The sequence below is a fragment of the Pseudophryne corroboree genome, chromosome 12, assembly GCF_028390025.1.
Source record: "Pseudophryne corroboree isolate aPseCor3 chromosome 12, aPseCor3.hap2, whole genome shotgun sequence".
Taxonomy (NCBI): domain Eukaryota; kingdom Metazoa; phylum Chordata; class Amphibia; order Anura; family Myobatrachidae; genus Pseudophryne; species Pseudophryne corroboree.
Genome location: NC_086455.1, coordinates 103,532,968 through 103,550,675, shown reverse-complemented (window position 1 = coordinate 103,550,675; position 17,708 = coordinate 103,532,968). Strand labels below are relative to the sequence as shown.

At 44.3% G+C, this 17,708-nt stretch overlaps 1 protein-coding gene across 5 annotated transcripts in view; it reads left to right on the top strand.

Annotated features, from left to right (window-relative positions):
- CAPN3 (calpain 3) overlaps nt 1-17,708 on the top strand; it is a 354,142-nt gene that overhangs the window by 144,003 nt on the left and 192,431 nt on the right. For all 5 annotated transcript variants that reach the window (XM_063947837.1, XM_063947835.1, XM_063947834.1 and 2 more), the window contains exon 4: nt 2,692-2,825. In XM_063947837.1, the coding sequence (XP_063803907.1) occupies nt 2,692-2,825 (134 nt within the window). The remainder of the gene's footprint in view (nt 1-2,691; nt 2,826-17,708) is intronic.

The following is a 17,708-nucleotide window of genomic DNA, read 5'->3' as shown; positions in this document are numbered from 1 at the left end:
GTTAGGGTTAGGCTGCAGGGAGGGAGATTAGGAAGGGTGGGTTAGGGTTAGGCACCACTGAAGAGGCTTTTTTTTGGGGGGGGGTTAAGGTCAGGCTGTGGGAAAGGTGGTTAGGGTGGAGGGATGGTGTAACGTGAATACGAGACACTACTGTGCGGTGTAATGTGAATGAGGGACACTACTGTGTGGCATAATTGAATTGGAAGTACTGTTGTGTCCACTCCCTTCCCCAACAAGACCATGCCCCATTTCCAATACTCACACCTTATTCCAAATGTGTGTTGGGGTGGGGCGCCAGCCCCTTACTTTGCCAGGGGCACTCGGACCCCTAGATACACCCCTGCGTGGGTATTCCCTGTCGGTGTACATGTTTCCACCACTCCCACTCATTCCAAGAGTGCTAAAGCTCAGAAGGAGAACAAGGGTTCAAGCGATCCCCATTGCTCCAGACTGGCCAAGAAGGTCTTGGTACGCGGATCTTGTGGATCTACTGCTAGAAGAGCCGAGGCCTCTTCCTCTTCGGGAGGACCTGCTGCAGCAGGGGCCGTTCGCCTATCAAGACTTACCACGGCTACGTTTGACGGCATGGAGTTTGAACGCCAGATACTAGCTTGGAAGGGCATTCTGAACAAGGTTATTCCTACCATGATACAGGCTAGGAAAGGAGTAACGTCTAAACATTACCATCGTATTTGGAAAAAATATGTATCTTGGAGTCCAAGAAGTTTTCTACGGTGGAGTTTCAACTGGGACGATTTCTTCTCTTCCTGCAATCATGTGTGGATATGGGCCTGAGGTTAGAATCCGTAAAGGTCCAGATTTCGGCCCTATCCATTTTCTTCCAGAAACAGTTGGCTGCCCTCCCTGAGGTTCAGACTTTTTTGAAGGGAGTTCTGCACATCCAACCTCCCTTTGTACTGCCTACGGCGCCCAGGGATCTTAACGTGGTGTTGCAGTTCTTCTTGTCGGACTGGTTTGAGCCTCTACAGAAGGTTGAGGTCAAGTTTCTCACGTGGATGGCTGTCACTTTGTTGGCCTTAGCTTCTGCTAGACGTGTGTCGGAGTTGTGGGCTTTGTCATGTAAAAGCCCATACTTGATCTTCCATGAAGATAGAGCTGAGCTCCGGACACGTCAGCAGTTTCTTCTGAAGGTTGTGTTGGCATTTCATATCAACCAACCTATTGGGGTGCCAGTTGCGACTGACCCCTCAATTTCATCAAAGTCCTTAGATGTTGTAAGGGCTCTAAAAATCTATGTGAGGAGGACTGTTCGTCACAGAAAATTGGACTCTCTGTTTGTCCTGTATGATCTTAAGAAAATTGGGTGTCCTGCTTCTAAGCAGATGATCTCTCGCAGGATAAGGTTCACTATGCAGCATGCATATTCTACGGCAGGCTACGGAGCCCTACGTCTGTTAAGGTCCACTCTACTCGTAAGGTGGGTTCTTCCTGGGCGGCTGCCCGGGGTGTCTCAACTTTACAACTCTGCCGAGCGGCTACTTGGTCGGGGTCGAACAAGTTTGCAAAGTTCTACAAGTTCAATACTTTGGCCTCTGAGGACCTTAAGTTTGGTCAATCAGTTCTGCAGGAGCCTCCGTGCTCTCCCTCCCGTTCTGGGAGCTTTGGTATATACCCATGGTAGTAATGTGGACCCCAGCATCCTCTAGGACGTAAGAGAAAATAGGATTTGTACAACTTTGTTTTTTAGTTAAGTACTGCATTGTTACTTGGTAAGTAATGTTTCAGTGGTTGCTGAGTTTCAACCTGGTTAGCTTGTTTTGCCTTGTATGTGTGAGCTGGTATGAATCTCGCCACTATCTGTGTATAATCCTTCTCTCGAAGATGTCCCTCTCCTTGTGCACAGTTTCTAGGCTGAGTCTGGTAGGAGGGGCATAGAGGGAGGAGCCAGCTCACACTCTCAAACTCTTAAAGTGCCAATGGCTCCTGGTGGACCGGTCTATACCCCATGGTACTAATGTGGACCCCAGCATCCTCTACGGACTACGAGAAAAGGATTTACCGGTAAGTAATTAAAATCCTATTTTTACTGACTGTTGGGATTCCAGCCTCGGTCTTGTGACCGCCAGGATCCCGACAGCCAGTATATTAACTACATCCCTCAGCAACACCTGTTGATCTTTAAAATGTGTCAGTCAGTGTTATTAATACACCTGTGAATCTGCTAAGAGATCTGGGAAATATACTGTACACTGTTAGGGTTCCCTGAGGACTGTTTGGTAACAATGCCTTACTCACAATATACCCAACATATTTCAAGTGTCCTCCAATGCAGGACTAAGAAAAGGGTAATTTCACATGGAACACTTAAGACCACATGCCAATTAGGCCAAACACTAAAGCTTGCTGATTTATAGGTAGATAGATATTATTTACTTTAAGTCCCCCATATCCATCAAAATATTGAGGAAATGTGTAAAGGAATTATTGCTGGCAATATACTTTACATGACCTCAGGTTATTATGAGTACATTGTATTTTTGTTTGCTGTATAATGTAGTATAAAAGTAAATATATTAATGAACATTCTCTGAAATCATCAATTTTTTTCTTTATCACAATGTTATATTATACTTCATAAGTAGCAATATGATTATGAATAAGCTCTTTTTAATAGAACCTGCACCGCACAACTGTTACAGTCTGTAGTGTTCTGATGATTGTCTCTTACAGTTTTGGCGTTATGGAGATTGGGTGGACGTGGTCATCGACGACTGCTTACCAACCTTTAACAACCAGTTAGTGTTTACCAAGTCTTCTCAGCGCAATGAGTTCTGGAGTGCACTGTTGGAAAAAGCTTACGCAAAGTAAGTACCTTTCATTCTGATTCACAGACATATACATTAATTAATTGTGAAATATACAAGTGAATTTGAATTAATACAGTATGTCTAATTGTCTGTCTTGCATTTAACAAAGGAATTGCCTCTGAAATGCATTTGTTCTGGTATTTGGGACCGCCGTGCGATGCTTTTGTACCTGTGCAGGGGGAGGGGTAGGGCCTGACATGCGGGGTGGACTAGCCCTGTGCTGAGCGACCCCCCGCATGTCAGAGTAAATGATCATAGATGTGCTAAATTTAGCACATCTACAATCAACTCTGAATTACCCCCTATGTGAACACCTAAATCTTTTTCCAGTACAGAATCCCCTAGTTTTTCCCCATTTAGTATGTTGGTAGTGTTTTTGTTCTTGCTACCAAGGTGCATTACAGTACCTTACATTTGTCTGTATTGAACCTCATTCTCCATTTTGCTGCCCATGTTTCAGTCGTTCTGAAGAGACTTAGCATCCCCCTCCGAATTTATAACCTTACACAGTTTGGTATCGTCTGCAAAAATTGACACTGTATTGTCTAAACATACAGTACTTCTAGATAATTTATAAAAATGTTGAACAATAGTGGTCCAAGTACCCTTGTGGCACACCACTTAGTACTTCACTCCAATTCTAAAACATTCCATTTACCACCACTCACTGCTTCCTTTTGTCCAACCAATTTCTAACCCAAGTGCATATTGTGCTCCCTAGCCCAAGTTCTCTTAATTTGTAGGTAAGTCTCATGTGAGGTACTGTATCGAAAGATTTAGCTAAGTCTAAAAAGATTACATCCACCTCTTTACCCTGATCGAGGTTCGCACCAACTGTTTCATAAAAGCCTATTAAGTTAGTTTGACATGATCTATCCTTCACAAATCCGTGTTGGTTCCTATTAATAACCTTATTGGTTTGAAGGAACTCCTGTATTTTATACCTTAAAATACCTTCCAGTACTTTCCCCACTATAGATGTAAGACGTATTGGTCTATAATAACCCGGTTCAGATTGACTTCCCTTTTTAAATATTGGCACTACCTCCGCTATACGCCAGTCTTTGGGGACCATGCCTGATGTAAATGAGTCATTGAAAATCCAAAATATTGGGGTCTTGCTAATTCGGAGTGTAGCTCCATGAGAACCCTTGGGTGAATTCCGTCAGGACCAGTTGACATATTTCTTAATTTTTTTTAATAGGCCACAGACTACTAATTCACTTAAATAAGCATTAAGCAGTGGGACATTATCAGTGCTGAGGTTATACGTCAATCCCGCCATCTGGTCCTCTCTTGTGAATACAGATGAGAAAAACTTGTTTAATTTTTCAGCTATGTCACGATCGTGTTTGATTAGAATGCCCAAATTGCCTTTTATAGGGCCTATATTCTCTTTCTTTAATCTTTTGCTGTTGATGTATTTAAAAAACATTTTGGGGTTTGATTTACTTTAATTTTCTCTTAGCTTTTCCATTTCTATTTTAGATGCACTGATTTCTTTTTGCATATTTTGTTACAATCATTATAGTACTGGAATGACTCCACCTTCCGTCCGATTTATGCTTTTTGAATACTCGCCTCTTTTTGGCCATTAGTTCCTTAATCTTTTTGTTAAGCCACATTGGTTTGGAATTATTACTTCTTCATTTGCTGCCCATGGGAATTACGGTAACTTACGAGTATAACTAGCGAACAACATTTTTAATACATCCCATTTCTCTGTAGTATTATTGCCTTCAAACAAAATTTCCCAGTCAATGGGGGTCATTCCGAGTTGATCTCTCGCTAGCTGTTTTTAGCAGCCGTGCGAACGCATAGTCGCTGCCCACAGGGGATTGTATTTTAGCTTTGCAAATGTGTGAACGCCTGTGCAGCTGAGCAATTCAAAAACAGTTTGTGCAGTTTCTGAGTAGGTCTGAACTTACTCAGCCGCTGTGATCACTTCATCCTGTCCGGGGCCGGAATTCACGTCAGAGACCCGTCCTGCAAATGCTTGGACATGCCTGCGTTTTTCCAACTACTCCGTGAAAACAGTCAGTTGACACCCATAAACGCCTTCTTCCTGTCAATCTTCTTGTGATCAGCTGTGCGAATGGATTCTTCGTTAAATCCATCGCCCAGCAACGATCCGCTTTATACCCGTACAACACACCATTGCAGTGCATATGCATGCGCAGTAGTGACCTGATCGCTGTACTACGAAAAACAGCATCATGCGATCAGGTCGGAATGACCCCCTATGTCCCTTAAAGCTTCCCTCATCATGTCAAAGCTGACTTTGCTAAAGTTTAGAGTCTTAATCAATCAATATCAGTTTTCACAAGCAGCCCTATATAGGCCAAACTAAGACTCTCAAGGATGATCAGTGGAAATAGGATGCACCTGAGTTCAAATTTGAGCTTCATGGCAAATAAAACTGTGAATACTTATGTACATGTGATTTCTTAGTTTTTTTATTTTTAATAAATTTGCAAAAATCTCAAAAAAAACTTTTTTAAAGTTGTCATTATGGGGTATTGCGCATAGAATTTTGAGGGAAAAAATTTATTTATTCCATTTTAGAATAAGACTGTAACATAACAAAATGTGGAAAAAGTGAAGCACTGTGAATACTTTCTGGATGCACTGTATCTCTGGAGAGTTAAAATCTCCCCAAACTATTACGTCTTCCAATCCTGATGCTTTTTCAATTTGCATCAGTAACAATTCGTCATCAGACATATTAATATCAGGTAGCTTGTAGCATATCCCTATAAGTAACTTTATAGTTCCCTTTCCCCCACATGCAATTTCTACCCATAAAGTCTCCACAGTATTTACAGTCCTATCGCGAATGTTTTTATATCAGGTTTTAAAAAAGGCTTTACATAGAGACATACCCCTCCACCCCTTTTATTTAATCTGTCTCTCCTGAACAGTGTATAACCTCCAGATTAACTGTCCAATCATGAGTTTCGGCCCACCAAGTTTCAGTAATACCTATAATATCATACTGTTTGTTTGCTGCAAGGACTTCTAGTTCCCCTTTTTTGCCTGTAAGGCTTCTAGAGTTTACATACATAGAACAAAAATACAAGATAAGTATTCCCTCTACTGCTAGGAACTTCATTTTCTATATGCATTATTGGTGATCCATGTTCATCGTTAATTTGTGTTTTGGTAATACCCTTGCCAGCTGCTCTTTCCCTCCCCCCTTCTCCACCCTCATTCAGCTCACTACCTCCATTCTTACTATTCTCACTGCTTGACCCATAGTTTCTAGATAAACCCTCCCCCCAGGCACCTAGTTTAAAAACTCCTTCAAGCTTCTTACCATCCTTCCCCCCAGCAGTGCTGCTCCCTCCCCATTCAGGTGCCATCCATCGCAAAAACAAAGATGGCACTTGACTGAGAAGTTCGCCAAGTGTTCCAGGGACACAACCAGTCTCTAAGCCACACATTTACCTCCCTAATCTCCCTCTGCTTCCCTGGGTTAGCGCATGGCACTGGTAATATTTCTGAGAATATTACCCTAGATGTCCTTGCCTTTAGTTTATGGCCTAAATCCCTATAATCTTTCTTAAGGACATCCCACCTACCACTAACTTTGTCATTGGTGCCAATGTGCACCAAGACCGCCGGGTTAACAACCCCTCCCAACAATCTTTCTACCCGGTCCTGTGCATGAACTCTAAATGTGGTTGGCAGTTTTGCTCTTTCATAATGGACACAAGCACAATTCCCAAACATCTCATAATGAAAATAATTCAAACCTTCCTTCTTTAATTTTGCAGATTAACTTGATATTCACAAAAGTATTTTATTAATGAATCATACTTTTCACTTGATCATTTGAAAGAATTAATTGAAAATGTTTTAAAATAAATCTTTAGTTTTCAGACTTGCAAACATCATTAAGTGTACATCCATGTAATATTGTTGAAAATGCACCTTTAATGAAGCAAATTAAATGTGCTAATTTGCATAAAAAATCCATATTTTAACAATAGTCACAGAATTATTAGTTCAATACTACCCGATATAGTGACAGATTCTGAGATGTACGCAAATGCATTCACAGAAGGTGCATTCAAAAGGTGCTATCATTGCTGAGACTTGTAGATCCACACAGAAAAAAAGAAAATGCAGATTCTCACTCTATAGTACTAAGGACTGCTAATCAGAATAATCATACTAAACTCTGAAATCTAACATAGAGCAAAGTGAGGTGTTTAGCATAATTTTTGTCCAAAAATATATTGACCATGCTACCATGACAAAGTAACCTCATCTGGTGGGCTCTACGTCAATCCTGTATTTTATTACAGAGGAATTGTTATAAAGCCGCAGATTAAGCACAACAATGTATGGTGTGATGCATGGCACTGGTCACTCATATAAGTCCTCAGTGTTTATGCATTTTTATTCAGGTTAGTTTCAGAGCTGCACACAGAAGCTACCTGCAATGCCAGCATTAGTGTCCAGGGTACCTATTCATTGTACTTTTGTCACATTATTGATGCAAATTTTCAGACAGAAGTCTTTTGTGCACCAAACAGTACCGCAATATGTGGGTCGGTTTATGTGCATATATCAGTAAGGAATAGTATTCATGTGACCGGCGGTCAGCAGACCGACCGTCACATGACATCCCCCAAAATCCCGCCCCCTCACTATCCCAACGGTCGGCATGCTGACCAACAGGAATTATTTCCACTCTTGGGTGTCCAAGACACCCATAGAGTAGGATTAGAACCCGTGGCGACTGCAGGTCGCCACCGAGCCTGCAGCGTGGCAAGCGCCAGGAACCAGCAAGGGGCTTGCTGCACTCGCCCCTCCCCGCCGGGATCCCGGCGTCGGTATTCTGCCGGGATCCCAGCGTCAGTATGCTGACCGGCGGTCCGGAGACTATCGATCAGCCATACTACACCCATCAGTAAGTGCAAAACATAGGCTTCCAAGCATGCACATTTTCACCAGGTCTGGATGGCCCTCATTTGTGTGCATACGCCATCACTGAAACTTACATGAGGACATACTACTACAACTCAATTCAGGTCTTTGCTCACAAGTGTGGGTGTAATTGAAATATGACTCTGCATTGTCTACATTCACAGAGCAAATTCACCCACAATAAGGTCCGCTTAAGGGTGTTTGTTTAACTCTGCTACAACTCTGTCATTTCTAAACTGACGTGTATGTCATAAATAAATCTGTTTAAATGTTTGTGGCTTCCTCTTGTAAGAAATCAAAAATATACATTAAAACATGTTTAATAGATTCACAATTTTGTGTGAACGCCACTATTTTAGATATGTTATGATTGTAATATGAAATTATAATGACATTGCTTATAGCTTTTTAATTATTAATTACAAAAGCTCCAGTCCAGGGCTATAACAAGGAGTGTGTAAGTCATGTTGTTGCATAGGGTACAGTATCCTGGGGTGGCACAGTCACTGCTCCATGGCACCTGTATTTGTCTTGCAGGTCGCCTGTAATACTGCTGAAGAGGACATGCACCCTGCAGCCTATACAGCCACCTGAAAAATTTTATGAATGCTCCAGGAATTGCTGTATTCTCTGGTGCCAGCGGCATGACATCATGATGCCCTGTGTTTGGAGGCAGGGCTGACAAAGGGTGCAAAATTTCCCTGCTCCAGCTATAATAGTTAGTAATTTGGTTAAATCACGGTCTCCAATACCAACCCTGTAAGATGTTGTTGTTAATATACCACCTGTCGGGATCCTGGCGTTCAAGATACCAACATTGGAAGAATTCTGACCGCAGCCCCATATTCCCACTTAGGTGGTGGGTCCATTCCACCACCCGATTGGGAATCTAACCCGATACTCGCTGTATGATTCTGGCTGATGGGATGCCATTGTTGGTATAGTGATGGCTGGCATCCTGTCAGACATTCACCCATATGTATTCCCCTGTAAGGAAGGGGCACCATGCTTTCACTAGTTGGGGAAGGAATTATTTTTTTATGTGTTCATTTGTTTCTATGAGACATGTCCACCTAAAAATAAAAAATACAAATATTTAAGTACAATTACTAAAACTAAATGTTATTGCATTTAATTTAAATCATTAATTCAATAAGGACTTTAAGCTGTGACATATATAAAAAAGTGAGAATAAGTGATATTAGAAAGATACTAGCTGCGTTACCAGATGTCAGCACTCGCTCCTGACTGCCCTGCATCACCGCCAGTGAGTGGGCTAGGAAATCTTATCCTTTTCCTCACAGTCCCAATTGCGGATGAAAATGAAGAGGCGCTGTTGACGGGTCACGTTCCGCTTGAGTTGACAATTTTCTTACCAGCAGGTGCTTGAACCTCTGCAGACTTGTGTCTGCTGGAAAGAGATATGCAATGTAGACTTAAAACCTAGGATCGAGCATGGTGGTCAAAATGTAGTGCTCTGATTTCAACAGATTGACCACCCTTGAATCCTAGCAAAGTGAATGAAGGGCTCCATCCAGCCGTCCCACATACTTTGTGAAATCGCTCCATCTTAGCTCCTCCGTCATTTTCTCCAGCTGCTTCTGCACAAGCCTGATGAGGGGAATGACCTGACCCAAGTTGACAGTGTCTGAACTGACTTCACGTGTGGCAAGTTCGAAGGGCTGGAGAACCTTGCACAAGACAGAAATCATTCTCCACTGCACTTGAGTCAGGTGCATTCCCCCTCCTTTGCCTCTGCTTGAATGTCCTTTTTCTGCTCCTCCATCCTCTGAAGCATATAGAGAGTTGAATTCCACCTCGTTAACACCTCTTGCTTCAGATGATGGCAGGACAGGTTCAGGAGTGTTTGCTGGCACTCCAATTTTCAGAACGCGGTGGCTGAATGTCGAAAGTGGCCCGCAGTTTTACGGGCCACCAACAGCATCTTATGCACGCCCCTGTCATTTAAAAAAAAACTTGGCACCACCAAATTAAATGTATGTGCAAAACATGGGATGTGCTGGAATTTGCCCAGATGTAATGCACGCGCAGTATTGGTGGCGTTGTCCGATATCACAAATCCCCAGTAGAGTCTAATTAGGGTAAGCCATTGTGCGATGATGTCCTTCAGTTTCCGTAAGAGGTTGTCAGTGGTGTGCCTCTTACAGAAAGCAGTGATACATAACGTAGCCTGCTTAGGACTGCATTGGCGTTTGCGAGATGCTGCTACTGGTGCCGCTGCTGTTGTTGCTGCGGGAGGCCATACATCTACCCAGTGGGCTGTCATAATCATATAGTCCTTAGTCTGCCCTGTTCCACTTGCCCACATCTCCGTGGTTAAGTGGACAGTGGGTACAACTGCATTTTTTAGGGCACTGAGTGAGAACACTTTTTCTGACGTCTCTGTACATTCTTGGTATCGCCTGCCTAGTGAAGTGGAACCTAGATGGGATTTGGTAACGGGGGACACTACCTCCATCAATTCTCTAAGTTCCACTGAACTAATGGAGGATACCGGATGCACGTCTAACACCAACATAGCTGTCAAAGCTTCGGTTATCCGCTTTGCAACAGGATGACTGCTGTAATATTTCATCTTCCTCACAAAGGACTGTTGGACAGTCAGTAGCTTACTGAAAGTAGTACAAGTGGTATTCCAATTTTCCCAGCAGCAACAACAGCAGCAGCAGCAACAGCAGCAGTAGGCGTACCACTCAAGGATCCTCCGGAGGAATCCCGGTTAGGAGAGGCCTCAGTTTTGTCAGTGACATAGCCTGCAGGACTACTGACATTCCTGACTGAGGAGGAAGTTGACATTGAGGGAGTTGGTGGTGTGGCTTGCAGGAGCTTGGGTACAAGAGGAAGAAGGGATTTAGGTGTCAGTGGACTGCTTACGCTCTTACCCAAAGTTTCACAACTTGACACTGACTTCTGATGAATGCGCTGCAGGTGACGTATAAGGAAGGATGTTCCTAGGTGGTTAACGTCCTTACCCCTACTTATTACAGATTGACAGAGGAAACATATGGCTTGACACCTGTTGTCCGGATTTGTGGAGGAATAATTCCACACCAAAGAGGTGGCTTTTTTGGTATTTTGCCCAGGCATCACAATGGGTTTCTTCATTCCACGGACAACAGGTGTCTCCCCCGGTGCCTGATTTAAACAAACCACATCACCATCAGAATCCTCATTGTCAACTTTCTCCTCAGCACCAGCAACACCAATATCCTCATCCTGGTGTACTTCAACAGTGACATCTTCAATTTGAATATCAGAAACTGGATTGTGGGTGCTATTTTCAGCACTTGCAGAGGGCGTGCAAATGGTGGAAGGAGCCACCTCTTCCCATCCAGTGTTGGGAAGGTCAGGTATCGAAACTGCCGACACACTTGGACTCTCCTTGGGGATTTGTGATACCATCTTAGAACGTACAGTTCTTTGCTGTGCTTTTGCCAGCTTTACTGTTATCATTTTCCTAGCGGGAGGATGAGGACTTACATCGTCATGTGAAGTTGAACCACTAGTTATGAACATATGCCAAGGCCTTAACCATTCCTTGCCACTCCATGTCGTATATTGGGCATCGGTCTTGGCAGACGACGTTGATGGCATTTCATCGTTTATGTCATGACTAGTGGCATCATCTTCAGCACTTGGAGGAAGTGGTTCTTGATCTTTCCCTATTTTATCCTCCAAATTTTTGTTCTCCATTATTTTTCTGGAGTTATATAACAATATGCGGTACAGGAGAGCGTACCTCTACATATTAATAACCCCTTTATTTGGAGTAAATAATATACAGCACAGGACAACACCACTGAACTTATATGGCAGCACCACTGGACTGGACTTATACTGCAGCACTACTGGAATTATACGGCAGTATCACTGGAATTATACGTCAGTATCACTGGAATTATATGGCAGTAACACTGGACTTATACGGCAGTACCACTGGATTTATACAGCAGTACCACTGGACTGGATTTATACGGCAGTATCACTGGACTTATACACCAGTACCACTGGAATTATACAGCAGTATCACTGGAATTATACGTCAGTATAACTGGAATTATACGAAAGTACCACTGGACATATACAGCAGTACCACTGAACTGGATTTATATGGCAGTATCACTGGACTTATACTCCAGTACCACTGGAATTATACAGCAGTATCATTGGACATATACGGCCGTATCACTAGACTGGAATTATACGACAGTACCACTGGATTTATACGCAGTACCACTGGACATATATGGCAGTATCACTGAACTGGATTTATACAACAGTACCACTGGATTTATACGGCAGTACCACTGGACATATACAGCAGTATAACTGGATTTACATGGCAGTACCACTAGACATATATGGAAGTATCACTGGACTGGATTTATACGGCAGTACCACTGGACTTATACGCCAGTACCACTGGATTTATACGGCAGTACCACTGGACATATACGGCAGTATCACTGAACTGGATTTATACAACACTACCACTGGATTTATATGGCAGTACTACTGGACATATACGTCAGTATCACTGGATTTATACAACAGTATCACTGGACTAGATTTATACTCCAGTACCACTGGATTTCTACGGCACGACCACTAGACATATACGGCAGTATCACTGGAATTATATGGCAGTACCACTGGACATATATGGCAGTATCACTGGACTGGATTTATACTTCAGTACCACTGGAATCATATGCCAGTACCACTGGAATTATACGACAGTATCACTGGAATTATACGGCAGTACCACTGGAATTATACGGCAGTACCACTGGGATTATACGGCAGTACCACTGGGATTATACGGCAGTACCAATGGAATTATATGGCAGTACCACTGGACATATACAGCAGTATAACTGGCCTGGATTTATACGCCAGTACCACTGGAATTATACGACAGTATCACTGAAATGATACGGCTGTACCTCTGGAATTATACGGCAGTACCACTGGAATTATACGGTAGTATCACTGAACATATATGGCAGTATCACTAGACTGGATTTATGCACCAGTACCACTGGAATTATATGGCGGTAGCACTGGACATATACAGCAGTATCACTGGATTTATATGGCAGTACCGGTGGACATATATACGGCAGTATCACTGGACATATAAAGCAGCACAGGGACATCACCACTGGACTGATGCAGGATAACACAGCACCACTGCAATGGACTGGACTTATACAGCAGCACTGGTCATATGGTAGCAGAGGACACCACCACTGTGACTGGACTGATGCAGCACATTACACCACCACTGGACTGATGCAGCACAACACAGCACCACTGGACTGGATTTATACAGCAGCACTGGACATATGGCAGCAGAGGACACCACCACTGTGACTGGACTGATGCAGCACAAGACACCACCACTGTACTGATGCAGGACTCTGAGGATGGAGACACGTCCTCTCTCTACACTCTCCAATGCCGGAGTGAAAATTATGGCGAAGGGCTGCTCCTTATATGGAATCTAAACCCCGCGAGAATCCTACAGCGGGATGATGAAGTTTTGCCTCGTTCTGGATTCCGAGTCAGGCCTGAAAACCCGAGCCTGATTCAGATCCGGGCTCGGGTAGTGAAGTTTGGGGGGGGGGGGGGGGGGGTTTAGCTTTTCAGGGAACCAAACCTGCTCATCTCTACTTAAAATTCACCTAAAGAAGAAAAACTCACTCTCTTAGTCAGTTCTCTTAAAGGTGCATACACACGGTGCGATTTTCCGTCTGATATGGACTATATAGTCCATATCGCATAGAAACATGGGCCCTCATTCCGAGTTGTTCGCTCGCAAGCCGATTTTAGCAGCATTGCACACGCTAAGCCGCCGCCTACTGGGAGTGAATCTTAGCTTCTTAAAATTGCGAACGAAAGATTCGCAATATTGCGAAAAAACTTCTCTGTGCAGTTTCTGAGTAGCTCGAGACTTACTCTGCCACTGCGATCAGTTCAGTGCTTGTCGTTCCTGGTTTGACATCACAAACACACCCAGCGTTCATCCAGACACTCCTCCGTTTCTCCAGCCACTCCCGCGTTTTTCTAAGAAACGGTAGCGTTTTTTCCCACACGCCCATAAAACGGACAGTTTCCGCCCAGAAACACCCACTTCCTGTCAATCACATTACGATCGCCTGAACGAAGAAAAAGCCGTGAGTAAAATACCTAACTTCATAGCAAATTTACTTGGCGCAGTCGCAGTGCGAACATTGCGCATGCGCACTAAGCGGAAAATCGCTGCGATGCGATGAAATTTACCGAGCGAACAACTCGGAATGACCACCATAGTGCATATCGCACCGTGTGTATAAGCTTGCGATGCCAATGCTGGGGATCAGTATCGCAATAAAATATAGTGGGTGCAGGCAGTGCCAATACTAACTACATGCCTCCGGGCACAATATAGTCAGTGTTGGCCGTGACACCCCGTCACACCGTGTGTATGCACCTTAAGATTTGACATACAAGGAATTGAAAGTGTATATTTTTGAAGTCTAAAAGGAGAAATTTAGAGTTGAACATTTGTCCATTAGACTTGATCTACAAAAGAAAAGAAACACCATTGAGGAAGATATATAGGACAAAGCTCATTGGATGATGCTATATTCTTATAGGGAGATGTAAAAATTGAAAACTTTGTTCCAATACAGAGCACAGTGGATATAAGTACCTTCTGTGAAAAATTAATATGACACAAATGTGAATTTTAAATATTTTATTGTATTTTTATTAAAATTGTGTATTCAAATTTACAAGGTGACTCGGTATATTGAATCGTCCTCATCATAGCTCAAGATATATAAATAAATATATTAATATTCAGTAAATATATAAATTGTCTCCTTGTTCCACTAGGTGTGCGCTACTCCATAATTTTTCTGTATTTATTTTAATGACCCTTGCTGGCAAAGGGCACTTTGGAGTTAACAGCGCTTAAGATAAAGTTGTAAACTAATTATACAGTATATATATAGATTTGAGCGCATAACAGGTATAATTGTGTGTGTGTGTGTGTGTGTGTGTGTGTGTGTGTGTGTGTGTGTGTGTGTGTGTTTATATAGTTAATCACACTTCTGTGAAATCAAACTGTCCACTTGACAATCAGTTTCACATGCTGTTGTGCAAATGGAATAGACAACAGGTGGAATTTATAGACAATTAGCAGGACACCCCCAATAAAGGAGTTGTTCTGCAGGTGGTGATCACAGACCACTTCTCAGCTCCTATGCTTTCTGGCTGATGTTTTGGTCACTTTTGAAAGCTGGCGGTGCTTTCACTCTAGTGGTAGCATGAGACGGAGTCAATAACCCACACAAGTGGCTCAGGTAGTGCAGCTCATCCAGGATGGCACATCAATGCGAGCTGTGGCAAGAAGGTTTGCTGTGTCTGTCAGCGTAGTGTGTAGAGCATGGAGGCGCTACCAGGAGACAGGCCAGTACATCAGGAGACGTGGAGGAGGCTGTAGGAGGGCAACAACTCAGCAGCAGGACCGCTACCTCCGCCTTTGTGCAAGGAGGAACAGGAGGAGCACTGCCAGAGCCCTGCAAAATGACCTCCAGCAAGCCACAAATGTGGCTCCATGAGAGTGGTATGAGGGCCCGACATCCACAGGTGGGGGTTGTGCTTACACCCCAACACCGTGCAGGACGTTTGGCAAATTCACCACTGGCGCCCTGTGCTCTTCACAGATGAAAGCAGGTTCTCACTGAGCACATGTGATAGACGTGACACAGTCTGGAGACGCAAAGGAGAATGTTCTGCTGCCTGCAACATCCTTCAGCATGACTGGTTTGGCAGTGGTCAGTAATGGTGTGGGGTGGCACTTCTTTGGGGGGCCGCACAGCCCTCCATGTGCTTGCCAGAGGAAGCCTGACTGCCATTAGGTACCGAGATGCCATTAGGTACCGAGATGAGATCCTCAGACCCCTTGTGAGACCATATGCTGGACTGGTTGGCCCTGGGTTCCTCCTTATGCAAGACAATGCTAGACCTCATGTGGCTGGAGTGTGTCAGCAGTTTGTCACGATCCGGGTATCTGGACGCCATTTCTTACCTATCAGATGCCTCCTAAGGCTGGCTCAGCGCTCCAGGACCGGATCCCATCTGTTATCCTGATGTGCACATTCCCGCATCCTCTCCTGTCTCTCTGGACGCAGTCACAGTAACGCCTTATACATCTGGCATGGCGTCTCCCGCGGCCTCCGCCGCCGTCCCTGAGCTTCTGCATTCAGAGTGGCGATTACGTCAGCCGCGGCCTCCGCTGTGTCCGCGTGGTCGGATGTGCATCTGTCAGCCTGGCGTCTCCTGTCTCCGGTGGCCGGCGCCGCCATTACTGTTTTCCAGACCACATGGATTACAATCCAAACTTCCCTCCAAGTGTCTGCATGGGCGCAGCCATCTTGGATTCTGTCAGCTGATCATTCCTACCAATCCGTTGTCAGTATTATTAATTTGCATAATTGCCTAGCCAACGCCTTCCTTGCTGCAGGTATAAATAGGTTGTGCCTGAGCAAGGAAGGCGTCAGTGCTTTGGTTGTCAAACCTAGTTCCAGTTTGTCTCTCTTCTGTGAATGTCTTCCAGGTTCCAGCTCCTGTCTCCAGACTTCTGCTATAGAGACCCGCACCAGCATTCCATCTGCGGTGTAGCCTGACTCTCCGATCCATACTGGACTCACCTGTTTCCAGCTACAACATCACCTGCTTCCAGCTCAGCTTCCAGCAGTGTACAGCTTCTCTTAAAGGGCCGGTGTCCTTTCTGCAGTTTACCACTCTCCACCGGTATTATTATTTCTCCGCTCTCAAATTCTACATTTCATCTACATTGCATCGCTCTCAAGCTTTATTTATTATTTAACTGGTTCCAGCCAGTATCCACTCCGTGCCAACACCTGTCTGGTTCTAACCAGTACCCACAGCAGCATTTTATCTACAGCAGTCCAGCTTTCCCTGGAACACCAGCTGGTACGACCCTGGGCTTTCCTCATTGCTACAGTTGAGCCTGGTAAGGACTTTCCAACTTGCAGATAATAAGAACTGTCTCATACCACCAGAGCTCTGTGGCCCCTGCCACCCTGTAGTACCCAGGAACTGTATTATTATTTCTCTGCTGATTTTTATGTTACCTTTTACTGCTACTGTGATGCATGGAGTTTGTCATAAATAAATATCATTGACTTTTACTCAAGTTGTCGTGGTCACGCCTTCGGGCGGTTTCTCTTCATGTTACTTACATGTCCAGGGGTCTGATACAACCTCCCAGGTTCGGGTACATCTCAGCCCCTACAACTGAGGCTGCCTTCCGTCAGCCCAGGCCCTCAGTTGGGACAGTAAGCACTGACCAAATGAATCCAGCCGGAGACCAGGATCAAGCGGCCAGGCCGATGCAAGAACTGGCAGCCCGACTTGAACATCAGGAGGCTGCACAGGGCCACATCATCCGCTGTCTCCAGGATCTCTCTACTCGGCTTGATGGGATTCAGACAACTCTCCGTGGATCAGGCGCATCTGGGGCGTCAACCACAGTGACTCCAACTATAACCCCACCCACCTTACCCGTTTCTGCTCCACGTCTTCATCTTCCAACGCCAGCAAAATTTGACGGATCTCCAAGATTCTGCAGGGGATTTCTCAACCAGTGTGAGATTCAGTTTGAGCTACAACCTGGCAATTTTCCCAGTGACCGAACAAAAATTGCCTACATCATCTCTCTTCTCAGTGGCTCAGCCCTTGACTGGGCATCACCGTTATGGGAGAGGTCCGACACCCTGCTATCTTCTTACATTGCATTCGTGTCAACATTCAGGCGCATCTTCGACGAGCCAGGCCGGGTAACTTCAGCTTCGTCTGAGATTCTCCGTTTACGCCAGGGATCACATACTGTAGGACAATATCTTATAC